This window comes from Suricata suricatta, chromosome 3 (genome assembly GCF_006229205.1).
Source record: "Suricata suricatta isolate VVHF042 chromosome 3, meerkat_22Aug2017_6uvM2_HiC, whole genome shotgun sequence".
Lineage (NCBI taxonomy): Eukaryota > Metazoa > Chordata > Mammalia > Carnivora > Herpestidae > Suricata > Suricata suricatta.
In genome coordinates this window covers 42,388,845-42,405,043 of record NC_043702.1, presented here as the reverse complement: position 1 = coordinate 42,405,043, position 16,199 = coordinate 42,388,845, and the positions used below count along the sequence as shown (strand labels likewise).

The 16,199-nt window shown below is 41.3% G+C and overlaps 1 protein-coding gene across 4 annotated transcripts in view; it reads right to left on the bottom strand.

The window, feature by feature from the left end:
- Nucleotides 1-16,199, bottom strand: part of NEMP2 (nuclear envelope integral membrane protein 2) — an 85,032-nt gene that overhangs the window by 7,267 nt on the left and 61,566 nt on the right. For all 4 annotated transcript variants that reach the window (XR_003906565.1, XM_029934235.1, XM_029934234.1 and 1 more), the window contains exons 2-7: nucleotides 10,154-10,269; nucleotides 4,867-5,098; nucleotides 4,643-4,715; nucleotides 3,459-3,552; nucleotides 2,521-2,635; nucleotides 540-765 (exon numbers count right to left, since the gene is read on the bottom strand). Coding sequence is in view for 3 of the 4 variants with exons in the window: in XM_029934234.1 (XP_029790094.1) it covers nucleotides 540-765; nucleotides 2,521-2,635; nucleotides 3,459-3,552; nucleotides 4,643-4,715; nucleotides 4,867-5,098; nucleotides 10,154-10,269 (856 nt within the window). In the remaining variant the exon portion in view is untranslated. The remainder of the gene's footprint in view (nucleotides 1-539; nucleotides 766-2,520; nucleotides 2,636-3,458; nucleotides 3,553-4,642; nucleotides 4,716-4,866; nucleotides 5,099-10,153; nucleotides 10,270-16,199) is intronic.

Below are 16,199 nucleotides of genomic sequence, written 5' to 3'. Positions count from 1 at the left end.
TGTTCGGACTCAGTAACTAAGGAGAGACACAATACAGCTGTGACAACAAAAGCTACCTCATCTCTTTCTGTATTTTTAAAGGGCTTAAGCCTTAAGTTAAAACCTTAAAAAAAAGAAAAGAAAAGAAAAAAGAAGTCCTAAGCATAAATAAATAATACCTTTCAATCATTCATTTAGCTCTGTTTCATAAGCACAACAAATACCTTTAAAGCAATCTTGGGCCCTTATGAAAGGAAATGTAGAATGAAAGTAAAAATTTTAGGCAACCCAGAACCCAAGTAATTTTGCCCTGATCTTAGGAAGTTCTCAGTGAGCTGTAATTACCTAGTAATTGGGGGAAGACCTCTGAAAGATTAATGAAGACTAGAAATGGAGATGGAATTAGATGCTTTAGTTCTCTATCTTCCTCCTCTCTCAAATCCGCAGATGAAAGGTTGTTAATTGTGAGATGAAATATGACACATCCAAGAAACTTTCCCAAACAATAAATAAACCAGAGCTCAAAATGTCACAAACACAAGAAGGAAAACAATACTCACCACCTCAGAGAAGTGAAAGCCTTCAGTGGGTAGCGTAGACTCCTGGAGGCCAGGATGAGGATCAGAGCTGCACAGGAGCCCTGGGGCGCGGTGACCCCACAATAGATCAGAACCAGGGCGAGGAGCTGCAGCGTCCACCTTAGGAGAGTCACGCTCCTTTCGTCAACAAGGGGCCCGTGCTTGTAACAAACAGCGAAGCTGAGATATCCAGCGACCAAGACATAGCCTGTAAAAGCAGAAGACCTTGAAAATCTGAACTTGAAAAGTTGATCCTGGCAGAATCTCGACTTAAGCTAAGAACATACCAGAAAACCTTCATTTGTGTTTTCTGTTTTCAAAGTAAGGCTGAACAACACATAGAGGACTGGTTATTCCTTCAATGTGAGATACTATGCTGATTTTTTGTAATAATTAAGGATGTTTAATAATAAATTATTATGATATGGGTTTTTTATTTCAGAGTCCTAGATGGGCAAATGTTATCATAGCTGCTTTGGTCAGGAATAAACCTCAGCATATGTCATAGGTGGCTACAAACCCTGTTTTTCATTTTTACTTTCTAGTCAAAAAAGGTAAATACAGGGGAGGGATCAGTCTATACCCCTTTAATACACTGCTCAGTTTCTACATAAATAATGGCAGGATGATGAGACATTCTCCATCACCTCCTGTGATCTGATGTGAAATGCACGTCTCCTCTTTGTATTCTATCAAAAATGTTTCACTTGTAGCTAAGCAAGCCTCAAGATCTAATTTCTAGGTTAGCAAATAGATGGGAAAGAGGAGCAAGTTAAATTGTACCACAAAGGAGTAATCAGAAAAACCCAGAAGTTGGACACTCTATAGGATAACTAGATTGGTCTCTTCAGTAGAGCGCTATGATGAAAAAAGGAATTGTTATGGATTTAAAGAGACAAGACATAATAAATGCAAAATACAGTTCTGGACTATATCCTGCCTTATACAGACCAACCATCAAGGATGCTTAGGAAGTCTGAAGATGGCCTGAGTAATTTATGTAATTATTGATTTTCTTTAGATTTAATACTTATTTAACTATAGAAGAAAATGCTTTTTTAGAGATGCTTACTGAAATATTTAGAGGAACATACCATGATATCTGTAATTTACTATAAAAAACACTTACGCATAAAAAGAAAAATGAGCTAAAGACATAAAAATCTTCAAGTAAAACAAAAAACTGATCACTTTCTGTTGGGGCGGGTGGACTTATGTGAGAAGTTTGGTGCTAAGGGGTTAGGAGAAACTTGACCCTCCCTTCTCCATTATTCCCCAGTTGAAAAAAAAAATTTTTTTTAAGTTGTTTGTTTTTCGTTTCAGGAAATAGGAACAAGTGATTTCTTAATAGCCTCTCTGTTTCTGAAAATTCAAGTTTTCATTAGTCATTTATAGTTAGGATTTTTCACCTTTCACACTGAATACATTAAGAGAGCCACAATTCAAAAGCATAAAAGCAGTCAAAAGGGACAAATACTTTTTTGCTCTTTTTATCATTAGTACAGAAAACAGAGATATCATTGGGAGATAGTCCAAAATGACATCTAAAAGGGGCACCTGGGTGGCTCATTAGGTTGGGCATCCGACTCTTGATTTTGGCTCTGGTTCTTATCTCACCATTTGTGAGTTCAAGCCCCCATCAAGCTCTGTGCTGACAGGGAGAAGCCTGCTTGGGATTCGCACGGGCACTCTCTCTCTCTCTCTCTGCCCCTCCCCCACCACGCTCTCTCCATCTCTCTCAAAATAATTAAATAAACTTTAAAAAAATTAGATCTAATGAACTGAAATCATCAACCGTGAGAATAAAATAAAATGTTCTCAACAGCACTTCTCCTTAGTTCAAAAGGAAAATTTAGATGTTGGAGAGAAACATATTTCCAGAGAAGGCCTCTAGTTATACTTTCTGCTTTATCAATTTATTTTCAGCTTTATCAATAAAATATATATTTTAAAAATTACCTACCTAATATATACATTCTGTTTTCATGCCAGAGCCACTTCAGATCCTCCATCAACTGACACACAACGTAAACTGAAGCAAACCAACAACCAACCATTAGAGCCCAAAACGTGCTATACTGTGTGTGAAAGAGAATAAATGGCACAGGTTTTGGTTCATTCACTCTCACAAAAATAGGAGGAACTAAATAAACCCTTTATATTAGAAACGTCTACATCAAACTGCACTGAAGTCAATTCAAGGTGCTCTCTGGCGTCTTGTTAAAGTTATGGCCCATGAACCAGGAGCACCGCATGCCCCAGGAGCTTGCTGGAATGCAGACTCTCAGGCCCCAAGGCAGACCCTGGAATCAGAACTTGCATTTCAACAAGATACTCAGGTAACTTGAATGTATACTAAATTAGGTGGAGAAGCACTGTTTTAAAGAATAAATTTATCTCAAAATAATGCTGGTGCTGCAAGCTTTAACCACAGTATGTGCAACATTGCCAACATGAACTAATATTTATCCTCAACTAAGTGCCGGGCATTCTTTCATTAAAGGTGTTTCAGGGAACTAATAATAATGAAGAAATCCCCAGTTGTAGCAATGCTGTTACTCAAGGCCTTGATGGTTCAGCATCACGACATTCCTCAGCTCTCAAGACAAATTTCTACTCAGCATAGAATCAGCCCCCACTACTCCTAAGATCTATTACCTGAAAATAAAAGGGTCTCAAAAAAGTATCACCAAAAGTCAAACTTACTAAAGTATATATAGTAACAAATAAAAATGGAATCTCTAGATAAAGATCTATTTTAAAGCCAGTTTTGTAATACAATGTAGAAAAACAGTTTGAATTAGGAACTGTCATGATCCATGTGAATTAACTGTGAGCCATTTTTCATGTCCATGGGATCATGGGTTCCCTCTTTTATTCATTTATACACAGTATGCCTACCTTAGGAATAAACCTTTTCACCAGAAGCAGGAGAAAGACTAATGTCATTAGAACTCCTAGCACGGTCCCAGAAGAGTAAAAGAAAATAGGACTTCTGTCAAAACAAGCAAATAAAAGCCATTTAAATGCCAAGCAGCACTTTCAGTATGAAATCTGTGTTTAACTTGATGATAGCAGCTATCAAGAATGCTAAGAAGAAAAACTCAGATGTTAGTTTTAATTACATCTTATACTCTTAAAAAATGAAATTTCTGTACTTGAAATTTATGGCAAATAGCTTGCCACTAACTCAAAACAAAATGTCTGAGTTAATCTTCTGTGTTTAGATTCCGATCCAAGAATAATTACTGAGTACTTATCATGTAGCAGGCACTTGTCTGAAAGTTTTCGTGCATTCACAACAGCCCTGTGAAACAGTTATCCATGTCTAAATTTTACAGAGGAGGAATTAAGACACCAAGAAGTTAAAGACCTTCCCTAAGTCAGTATCTGCCAGTTGGAGGATTCCGGCTTCTGAAGTCCAGCTCTTCTGAGTCCAAGCTCTACTCGTTGGGCTATGTAACTAACATCGGTTTTATAAAGGCCATGGATTACATTAAACATACTTAATTACACTACAAGGAAGATGAACAATATTAGGAATAGCAAGCTAAGAAGTAAAATATTGGAAAAAGGCTCCTTTTTCATGAGATAAGTTGTAATGAACAGAATATCAGGATGCTGTATTTATCCAAGAGTCAAATATTTGTTAAATTCAACCTTCTGGATCAGAGTCACAAATCTTGGAGACAGCTTGAATCTAACAGAGACAGCAAGCATCTGGCATCAGAAAACCTGAATATAAATCTCAGCCCTAGCAAGAACTAGTCACGTGATGATGAATACTGGTTTTCTCATCGATAAAATGAGAATAAGTTCACATAATTGTTCAGAGGATCAAATAAAAAATGTATATTAATAGATAACACAAAATGAAGCATGTAAAATCACACTGTAATATATACATACATATCATGTGTACTGTTCCTGGTTTTAAGGGCCTTTCAAGAACTATCTTCAGACTTATTGTTTGTAAAACCTAAAGCAAGAACTATAAACTAGTGTGGAAATATTTAGCATAGGGTGAAAATTGTCCTATACTCTTTTTAATTCATAAAATTAAGAAAGTAAAAAGGGATACTTACTGACTCAAGGTCTTTGCATAAAAGAAGAGCAAAACACCTGCTACAAATACAAGGAAGAGTTTGAAATCCACAACTGGAATAAAAAAGACACAGACACACACACACACACACAACAAAGACACTGTGTCAATGTAGTTGGTAAAAGAAGAGAAATCTCACTTTAGTGAAATGTCACTCCAGAAAAACTAAATCCCTAAGATCAAGTATAATGAAAACAGACTTACTGTTTCGATTCACACTAATTGTATAGATAAATATCTTCCTGACAGGCTTCACAGAGAAGCACATGGTCTCTCCATATGGATTGATGATTATGGTTATTTCATTAGACTCCTTTGGTGTCCAAAAATTATGAATCACACATCTGATAAAAGATAAAATGGTTTCTGGATACTGACAATTATGTCTTCCTGTGATATATGCAATATTGAGCAGGTCTGAACTGGTAATTTTCACCTATAAAATAAGAATAAAGAAATCCATAAATACAGAAGTTAAAACTTCTCATAAGCTCCTTCAAGTCACAAGCAGAGGAGTAAAGAGAGCCCCTGATAACTGAATAAAGAGCAGGTGATCAACCTACAGATCTGTGTTTAGTTCAAACATACTGGAGCGCAAAGACGTTTTGAAAGTGGTTATTTCTTCCCCTGAGCTGTAGGTGATTTAACTCCCTCTTGTAGCAAGTTGTTGTGGTCAAGGGACATGTGAAAAAGGATGACAAAAGTAGTAAGAGGCAAACTAATTGGTTATAAACATGAGAACAAGAATTATGTCTCCACCACTCCTTCTGTATCACCTGAGCATATGTAATTCAGGCTTCTTTCCCCAGAAGGACCAGAATGCAACTGCTATGGAATCTGGTCTGGATCACCCAGCAGAAGAACTAGGCAGCACTCAGAGATAATGAAAGGCAGGAGGTTTATTTTACATCGATGGGCTCAGAGGAGATCATTCTCCAGAGGTCTGAACCCCGAGCATTAGCAGAGGGAACAATTTATAGCCTGTTACTTCCTCCTTCCTCATTAATGTGCGCGACAAGCATGGTGGGAAGAAGAACCCAGAAGGCGGAGTCTTTTATCACGAACAGGTGTTTTCTTATTAGTCCTGTCGGCCATCTTACAACAGATTTTCCCTGTCAAAACCACAGGTCCTATTCCAGTCTCACAACAAAGTACTAGGTACAGAACCAAGTAAACAATGACAATCCAGTGTTCAGTAAATGACAATTCTGCTGCTGCCTTTGTCCCCCTCTATTCCTCTTCTCTGTCCAAGAGTAAAGAGAGCCTGAAAAGGGTAGGGAGATCACCAACCCTGAAGATCGGGCATCAGGTGATATTACCTACACTCATTTCTCTTGGACTTTGGTTCCTGGCTCATTGTTGCTTTCTAACACTATTCCCTGTCATACTTCTCAGGGTTCAATGTGCATATATGTACACCAAACTCCTTCCAATGCTCTGATTCTCAGCCTCTTGAGCTCCTACCCTCTTATGCTTTGGTTGCTGCCCCACTTCAGCTACCTACTCCCACGGCCACACCCAGGACCCTATCCATACCAAACTACAGCCGCTCTACAGGCTGTTTCATGCATCCCACTGGCTCACCACCAACTCCTACCTTTCTGGCATGCCCTGTATAGTACCTCGACCCCAGTAAGCCTTTGACCTCACCATAGAGCAAGCATTTTTCTCCTGCTCCTCACCCCTTTGCTGTCCTTAGCCCCTTCTAATCCAGCTAAATTCCATGACCAATCATTACAAACCATTCCCTTGCATGTACCCAACTCCTTTGCACTGCTCTTGCTTTGTCACACCCACCTGCAAAATCCTGCTCTTCACCCATTCTGCTCTTGGCATTTGTACAACCAAATGAGGCTAGCTAAACACACAGTAGTCTGACTTCAAGCCCACGAGCGGGAACCTAAAGTGGAACCTGCAGCTATAGGCGATCATACCACATTTCTATCTACTCTCCACTCTCTTCAACAAAAATTTCACAGCTTTTCCTTCCTCAACGCCAACACCTCCGCCCCTTCCTCACTCTTCACTGAAAATGAAAGAAGCCAGAAGAGAGTATCAACAGACTCCTATCCCCACATCCACCTACCTGGCAGCACCTGTGGGCACCTGCTCTGTTTCCTGCCTATGGGGAGGAATGTTCTACCACAAAGGAGACTTAAATTAGATTCTCAAGGCACAGATGGATTCATCTTTGTCCACTAAAGGACAGCCTACCAGCGCTTCCTGCCACCCTGTGGGACATTCCCATCGGACACAAATATGTTGAAGCTCTCCCACTTAAAAACAAAAAAGCCACTTTCCCTCCAGCTATCCCCTTGCTTCCCATTGCACTTAAAGTCTTTTAAGAAGCTGCCCACACCTGAAGTCTTCAGTTCTTCTCCTCTTCATTCTCTCTTTAACCCTGTTTAATCAATGTTTCATTTCCAACAAGCTGTCCCTGACAAAGGTCACCAGGGGCCTCCATGTTGCTAAATCAAATGGCCAATTCATTCTCCATGATCATATTTGATCCACCAACACCATTTTTATCCTGCTTGTAACACCTTCTTCCCGCAGTGTCCTGGACATCTTCACCTGCATTGGCCCCTTCCTCCTCTCTGACCGCTTCATGTAAGACTGACCCAGGCTCAGCCATTGGTCCCCCATCTAAACTTACTCCTTAGCCCTGTCTATAACAGGGCTATAATGCACCACTGCTTAGTTTTGCAAAAAGAAACACAGGAAAGACAGAAACCAGTAATACTGACTACCCACGAAGGTTGGATAAAAATGGATAGAGAAATGAGGGGGAGTGACACTTCTCTGAGGATACTTCCGTGTAGACTTGTGATTTCAAACCATATTAGTATTGCATGTACTAAAAAAATAGTGACAATAAAATCAACCAGGATGGGGGAAAACCCTTAAAAACAAAAACAAATATATTTCAAATGAAAATGGAAACCAATGAAACCGAATATATTTCAAACGAATAATATGACCATATTAAAGGAGAGTGGGTGGGAATGAATTAACCTAAGTAATTTTGGAGCAGAGTATTACACTATATACTCTTAAACTAGAGTTAAAACACACTCTAAACACATACTGACAAATAAATAACAAACAAATTAATATCCTAGCATTAGGCAAATAAATCAATACACGGAGGATAATGAAAATCAGGCTCCCCATTATCAGAAAAGGAAGTTACAAATATGATAAGGAAAGAGATTAGAATGTACCCAGTAGTATGGGAGATACCAAAAAGCATGTTTTTTGTTTTTGTTTTTAATTTTAGAGAGAGAGTGTGTGAGTGGGAAAGAGGGGCACAGAGAGAGGGAGAGAGAATCCCAAGCAGGCTCCATGCTTAGCATAGAACCCGACGCGGGGCTTGGGTCCAAAACCCTGGGATCATGACCTGGACTGAAATCAAGAGTTGGAAGCACAACCAACAGGTGCCCCAAACCCCATGTTTTTAACAGATAGAATGACAGGGACACCTGGTTGAGCACCCAACTTTGGTTCAAGTCACTATCTCATGATTCATGAGTTCAAGCCCCACACTGGGCTTTGCACCGATGGCATGGAGCCTGCTTTGGATTTGGATTTTCTCTCTCTCTCTCTCTCTCTCCACACACACACACACACACACACACACACACACACACACACAAATACATATTAAGAAAAAAAAGACAGTGACAGAAATAGACACATGTGCAGGTGTAGGGTATATACGTCTCTGTGTCTCTGTGTGTATTCATATGACAATGGTATCCCAGCACTAATAAACACATCTAACTCCGAATGCTCCTTGAAAACATGTAGGATTCCAGAGCTGGGTTTAAGAAATTACAAAATAAGCCTGGAGCATCCTGTTTGCCGGATGATACTCAAATGATAGGCACAAATTAAAAGGACACATGAGCTACTCTGAAGGAACTCCTACTGCCCAAATTTAGGATGATTTGAATATCAAAATAAATAATGAGGTAATGGATTCTAATCCACTGAATGAATTGGCAATCTGTAATATTATGTAGGTATAAATAAACTGGAGAAGGAAAGTCTTCCTTGTTGAAGAATGCTGATGAATGTAGAAAGAATAATGGAATTAGGAAATCACCATTTTATAAACAGCATGATGATAACTGATTCATATAAGCATCATCAATGGACGTTAAAACTAGGGGATGAAAGTTAGGTGAGGAAAAGGGTATGTATATAGTTTCAAAGTGTCTCCTCAAAATACTCATTTATTACAAAGGGGAAAATGGTCACTTTAGAGTGGTAAAATTGTAAATTGACAGATACCACCTTAACATCAAAGTGGTGTATATAATCAGTAATAGTACAAATCAACATCATATGTTTTATGATATGCTGTTCCATCTTTTCCCTCAGCCTAGAACACTCTTTCTTGGTATATTATCTTGGTAACTCACTAACTTCATTAAAATCTTTCTCAGGGTGCCTGGGTAGTTCAGTTGGTTAAGCGTCCGACTTGGGCTCAGGTCATGATCTCCTGGTTCATGAGTTCAGGCCCTGCATTGAGCCTGTTTCAGATCCTGTGTCTCCCCCTCTCTCTGCCCCTTCCCCACTTGTGCTGTCTCTCTCTCAAAAATGAATAAACAATGGGGTGCCTGGATGGCTTAGTCGGTTAAGCGTCTGGCTTCAGCTCAGGTCATGATATCACGGTTCGTGGGTTTGAGCCCCACCTTGGGCTCTGTGCTGACAGCTCAGAGCCTGGAGCCTGCTTCAGATTCTGTGTCTGTCTCCCTCTCTCTCTGACCCTCCCCTGCTCATGCTGTCTCTCTCTGTCTCTCAAAAATAAGTTTAAAAAAACATTTAAAAAAATAAAAAAATAAACATTAAAAAATTAAAATCTTTCTTAAATATCACCTTCTCTATAAGAACTACTCTGACCACTCTTTTTATACTATCCCCCCACCTCCTCATTCCACTTACCTTACTCTACATTTTCTTTTTTCATAGCACTTACTAGTTTTATAGTTTTCCTCTCTATTACATTTATGGCCTATCCCCTACCCCTAGGAGTATAAACATCACAGAAGCAAGGATCTGATTTGTTCACTGATGTATCCTAAGAGCCTATAATAGCTCCTGGCACTTAACTAGTGCTTAATAAGCATCTGTTAAGTGATGAAGGAAAAGTACAAGGCTATTGAGATTAACCATTATCTTGGCCATACTTAGAATCAGAGAGGGGCTTAGAATCAGCAATGATTTTGGAAAGTAAGTATCTGAATAGCAAGCACACCGGGCTCATTTAGAACCCATATTTATTTGGAATAGTTTGGAAAAGGTCTGATGAAGAGTTATGAAGAGTTAATGTACCCTTCCACACATCCCTTTCCCTTGGGCCACTGGATGTGATTCATAAGTTAACCTTCTATGTTAAAAAAAAAAAAAAAAGCTATTGTGTATTCCTGAAATAGTACATTTTAATTCTCAGCTCCTCAGACATGATTTAAACATAGGCTCTTACCTGCAGAGTTGACCACATGTATTTCCACTCCATTTGGGAATTTTGACTGTAGCAGTAACAGTCTGACTGAGAAGTTTTAATTAAATCCATTTCCTTCAGAGCTTTACACCTTGTAACTGAGAGATAGAAAAGCAATTATATTTCCTAAATATTTTATTTCCTACAGCCTTATTTTTTCATTTTATTCACAATAATAATGCTATTTTAAATTCTCTAAATAAATTCTTCTACATAGTAAGTATAGTCCCTCAGTCTTCCTAATCTACAGGAGATGCACAAAAAATTAGTCTAGTGTCAATACTCTTGTGACTCTTGTGATTTACGGAAAGCACCATAAGAACACAGCAGGTGGGTGGGGGGATGGGCTAATTGGGAGGTGGGGATTAAGGAGGGCCTGTGATGAGCACTGGGTGTTGTATGTAAGTGATGAATCACAAATTCTACATCTGAAACTAATATTACATTGTTATGTTAACTAACTGGAGTTTAAATAAAGTGAAACTAAAAAAAAAAAAAAAACCCCAGAGAACAGGTACTTCAGTCTTGAAGCATAGGGCAAGAATTGGGGGCAGCTTCAACACCCACAGCTAGAGAGGTAAGCAGTGGTTACTACTTACTCTAAGGACTATGGACTTCATGCTGAAAGCACATTGAAGGATTTTCGGTAATCATCAAAGTCTCAGCAGGAAACTGAGGACACTCAAAAGGGTTTAACTGAAGAGTTCAGAGAGGAAGTGGGCAGAGTTAAGGCACTAACAATAAGGTGCTGTGAACTTCCCAGACATCAACAACAGCAGGAAGCCTTTAACATCCCTCGGCCTGAAACGGCAAAGGGAGGGCCTGATGTTTCTGGAGCTACTGAAGCCCAGAGGACGGTCGTGTCATGGGATGCAATCCCTGCCAAAACGTGGAACGGTGGGATGAAGTTATGACTGCTTCAACCTCTCTCTCTTGCCCTCCCATCTGTGCCTCTCATTGGCCAAACCCAAAGGGAAGCAGGAGGGCAAAGAAGCCCAGGGGATGCAGTCCACAGATGTCAGCTTCCAGACACTGAGCAGGGAAGGGAAGGGCACAGAATGGACCTGTGGGATCAGAGAATAACCAGTTTAATAGGGAAATAACAGGTACACAGTTGTGTTTTAGAAAAAGAATTCTATAAGCGATGTGCAATTTTAGAGGTAAATAAGACTGAAAGTAGAAGAACCACCAAGGAGGCTACTAAAGGAGTCCAAGCAAGAAACGAACTAGATAGGAGGGAGAAAGAACAGATTGAAGACCACTTAGGACTGGAATCAATAGTCTTTGGAGATTCATTAGATGAGGGAGAGCAAGAAGGTGACCTGAAAGTTCTGGTGAGTGGAAGATGGTGAGGACTCTCACCCAGAAAAGGAACACTGGAGAAGATGCAAGCCTGTGCAGGGAAGGGGGGATGAGTTCAATTTGGGACATAACTGAGTTTTGGTTGGTGGGACTAAGTGAAGATGGACAGATCTACAACACAGGAGAAATGTGAAGAGAGAAGTAGAAACATATGTGTCCGCATGTAGAAATATATGTGCATCTGTATGTTATATACATTATATAATACATATACATATAAATAACATATAATACAGCACAACACAATCTAATATATGGAGGAGGAGAGACAGGTGCTTTATTAGAGGGTAAATGCCATATGAAGATTATAAAACAACGTGATTCATTTTATTCTGTGGCTGCCTCTGTATCTAAATTTAAAATGACATGAGATGAAAGTCATAGATTCTTCTGGATCCAGGACAGGATCCATTCCACGTGTCAAAGGGAAACAGGCACAGAGAATGTTATGGACACCCAGAGAAATGGCCTAATGCCCATCCCCCAACTCCTATAAGGAAAGTGTGGTCAGCTGCTCCAGAAAAACATCAAGCAAAGATAGAATAACCTGCTACACCAAAGTTGGGGAACGGCTGAGTAACTAGAAACTAGTCAACAATTACATCCATTTAGGAAATAATATTGAATAAGCCCATGTAGGTTTGTGTCCTAACTAGAAGCATCCCAAGCATAAAGCTTAGAGGAAGGGATGACAGACTTGGGGAGAAGATGCAGAGAATACCCACCAATGCAACCGCATGAAGTCACATAGCTACACAAAGCAGGAAAGTCACATAAGAACGTAGTATTTTCCATTGTGACACTGTCAAATCATTTAATCTTTACTCTTAACATTGTGAGGAAATGCACAGTTTTAAAAAGTATATTTAAAAGTATATTTGTTGGAATACAACAAATTTGCAGAGTTTGAGAATCTGAGACGGAAATACAAGAATTCAGGTTAAGAGGCAGGTCTCAAAAAGGTATATGCAGGAAGCTCTAATGGCTCTCTGCTAAACACAAATTCTAAAATTTAAAGAGGCATCCCCTGGGAGGACACCTGGGTGGGTCAGTCAGTTGAGCAGCCAACTTTTGCTCAAGTCATGACTTCGCGATCCCCAAGTTCGAGCCCCATGTCAGGCTCTGAGCTGTCAGCACAGATTGATCAGCCTGCTTCAGATTCTGTGTCTCCCTCTCTCTGCCCCTCTCCTGCTTGCACTCTGTCTCTCTCAAAAATAAATAAGCATTAACAAAAATTAAAATATGCATCCCCTGGCACAGCCTGTTTATATGCAAGACCAAAAGGAGAATGCAGAACGAGTGCTACTAACACACAAAGTAACCAGCTGCAGAGGGGAATTCTTGCATATATCTGAAATGCAAATGATTGCTGGCCAAGGGCTACACAGGGGAGAAGGCACTCCGGACATCTAAGGGCTGGCAGCTAGCTGTAGAAAAAACGTCAAAGGCAGTGGAGAACCTGGGAGCACCTGAGCAACTAAAACACATTAAAAGCCCTCAGCTAGTGAGAACGGGCATTAGCAGGAGGGCTGTCAACTGGCCTCCTGGTATCCTCTGTTCTGCCTCGACACAGCGCTCCTGTTGGGTCTCTGAGCAGGAACAGGTCTCCACTGGGTGGCTAGAGCTAACAACTTTGTAATGCCAACTATATTCCTCGGTAAAAGAGAGGAATCCCTACCTATTGTTGCAAAGGGAGTGCATTCCAACGGGACAGGTAAAGGGGGCAAGGCTTAAGGTCCACAAACCCCAGCAGCCTCAGACCACTGTAAGAACGTTAACTTCCAGCCAGTTCTTTCTTCAGGGATACTCCTAATACCACACTTGTGCTCAAGCCAGGAGCTTATCCCTGCATCGCCTCTCCTAGTGGGCTCCACTAACACAAGCAATCAACTCCTGTAAGAACAGCGACCTACTCTTATTAGTAGTTTAAGGGAAGATTCCCTTTCTTGGACCTGAGCTTTGCAAACAAATGCTGCCTTCAAATGAGTTGTTCCCACTTGGTCAAAAGACTATCTCCTTAAATCATTTGATGTCTGTCACTTTTAAGAGCAAGATGGTGTAATTTAAATATAGTACTGTAAGGATGCAGGTCCGATCCGGCCCTCACCACCGGGCAGTCCCAGCCTTCCCGGGAGCCGGAGCTGGCCCGGCGCACCCCATGTGGAAATGTGCCCAGCGGCCGGTGGTGGAGGCGGTCTCCCGCTGGCCGCAGGGATGATCCAGCCTTCCCCTGTACTTAAAGGGGAAGGCGCCGGCTTCTCCTGAAAGGGCCGCTTTAAGGAGGGACAACTCCTGCGGCGCCCAATCGGGGGAGGACGGCTGATACCTTTGACCTCTCTAGAGGCGGGCCTAGTCACACCCCACGTGGGGCATCCTTGGCCCACTCTGATTGGTCAGTGCTCCAGATGGTGTGACTGGCTCCCACAACTGCCAGTATTGATGGGGGGTAGGGATTGGATAGCTGTATTTCCTGCAACGCCCCCTCCCAAAGGTATAAAAGGCCCTGCCCTGCCTTGTTCAGGGCTCTCTCCACGTGGCCAGCGGGTCTGCTGGAGACTGTGAGCCCGAGCTTAAGCTTGTAATAAAGGCCCTTTGCTTTTGCAGGCATGACTCGGTTTCCCTAGCAGTCTCTGGTGTTTGTTTTGGGGTGATTTGGGGCGATTTTAAAAACTTGGGCACAAGAGTACAATGATTTGAATTTAGAGGTAAATGCTTCTCTGCCCTCCAAGCCAGTCTCCTTGCACTTGGATTACCTGCTTCCAGAATTGCCCCTTCGACATTCCCCTACAATCAATTCTCCAATCAGCATATAGATCTTTAAAAACCATCAGTCAGGGGCACCTGGGTGGCTTAGTCGGCTGAGTGTCTGACTTTGGCTCAGGTCATGATCTCATGGTTCATGGGTTCCAGCCCCACGTCGGGCTCTGTGCTGACAGCTAGCTCAGAGCCTGGAGCCTGTCTTTGAATTCTGTCTCCCTCTCTCTCTGACCCTCCCGTGCTCATGCTGTCTCTCTCAAAAATAAATAAAATATTTAAAAAAAAAACATCAATCAGAGCACATTATTGACCTGCTTAAAACCAATGACTTCTCACTGAATTCATAATAAAATCCACCCTCCCTTCCAAGGACCCAGTACCTCGGACCTTCTCTCTCCCACCACTCCCCCTCTCAGCTGCTCAGGCCACACCAATCCACTCATCCCCAAGATGCTGAGCCATTTTTGCCTCAAGTTTCCCTACTTGCTGACTCCTTGACCCGCAATCTGCTTTCCCCAGACTTTGGCAGAGCTTGCTCCTTCTGATAATTTACATTTGCCCAAATGTCACCTTCTCAGACCTTCTCTGACACACTGTCTAAAATAGCACACTCCAGCCCCTTTTATCCACTGTCTTTTCACTCTGCTTTATTTTTTCCTCATATGACTATTAGTTTATATTCTGTCTCTCCATTAAGTTAGGGACAGCAAGTTCAGTACTGTATCCCCAGCCTTTAAATAATGTGTCTTGTGTGTGTGTTGTAAGAGGGTTAGTGAGTTATTTGGGCATGCACAGCCCGGAGAGTGAAAGCCTGGCCAATCTTTGTAAAAGTCTTGCCAGTACTAATCAGCACCATGAAAGGAGGTACACTTTGTCTCTCCTTTTGAAGCAATATGATGTAAACAGACATCCTATTGGGTCTGTGTCATTGCCATCATGCCTACAGAACCCACAGGCTACATCTCCCCTTTACCCTACACCATCATCAATACACCTTAACTAGAAGGCTGAGAGCTGTAATTTTTAAGATGCCTTGGGCTGGGGACTCTCTTCTTTGTCTTCACTGGTTAGAGAAGGGCAGAGACACAAGAGGCAATACATTTGCTTTTGTTTTACTCATATATGGTACATCAGTATATTCTACATACGGAAACTCCCAGTTAGAAGAAAATAAATTGCTCCGAGTTTCTCCTTGGTCCACAACAGAATTAAGTACAGAAGGAAGTAGGTTGCTCTGGCTATTGATATCTACAGAAACACTACTAAAAGCATGTTGCAAAGTGTTCCCCCTGGAATTCTCCAGACTGGCCTCTGGCTTTTGAGATGAAGTTAATGTCGAATTTACACAATACATGAGATATGACAGACAAGGTGTTAGCATTTCATGATGTCCACTGGCTGTCCTCATTGTTATTAACTCTCTTCCGAGATGCATTTCACTCAATCCCCAGAAGAACTCCTAAGTATCTAAGGAACCAGAAACTCAAAGCCACAAGAAACCACATGCCTAACTTCATGTGAGTTCATATAAACTGTAAGCCATGGGCTAAAACAGTGGCTGTAACAAGATTGTTACCCTCTCTCTCTTTCTGTCAAAAATAAGTAAAAAAAAAAAAAGGAGGCACCTGGGGGACTCAGTCAGTTAAGTGTCCCACTTCAGCATGTTATACCCAGATTTTAATATTGCCCCCAAAAACCAGAGACCGCCAAGGAGACCGAGTCACGCATGCAAAAGCAAAGGGCTTTATTACGGGCTTAGGCTCGCCAGACCTAAGCTCAGGCTCACAGACTTTACCAGCGTGCTGTACCCATGCTGAGAGCCCCGAACAAAGGTGGGGTAGGGCTTTTATGAGTTTGGGAAGGGGGAGTTACAGGAAATTGTGACACAGGTACAGTGATTCAATCATTA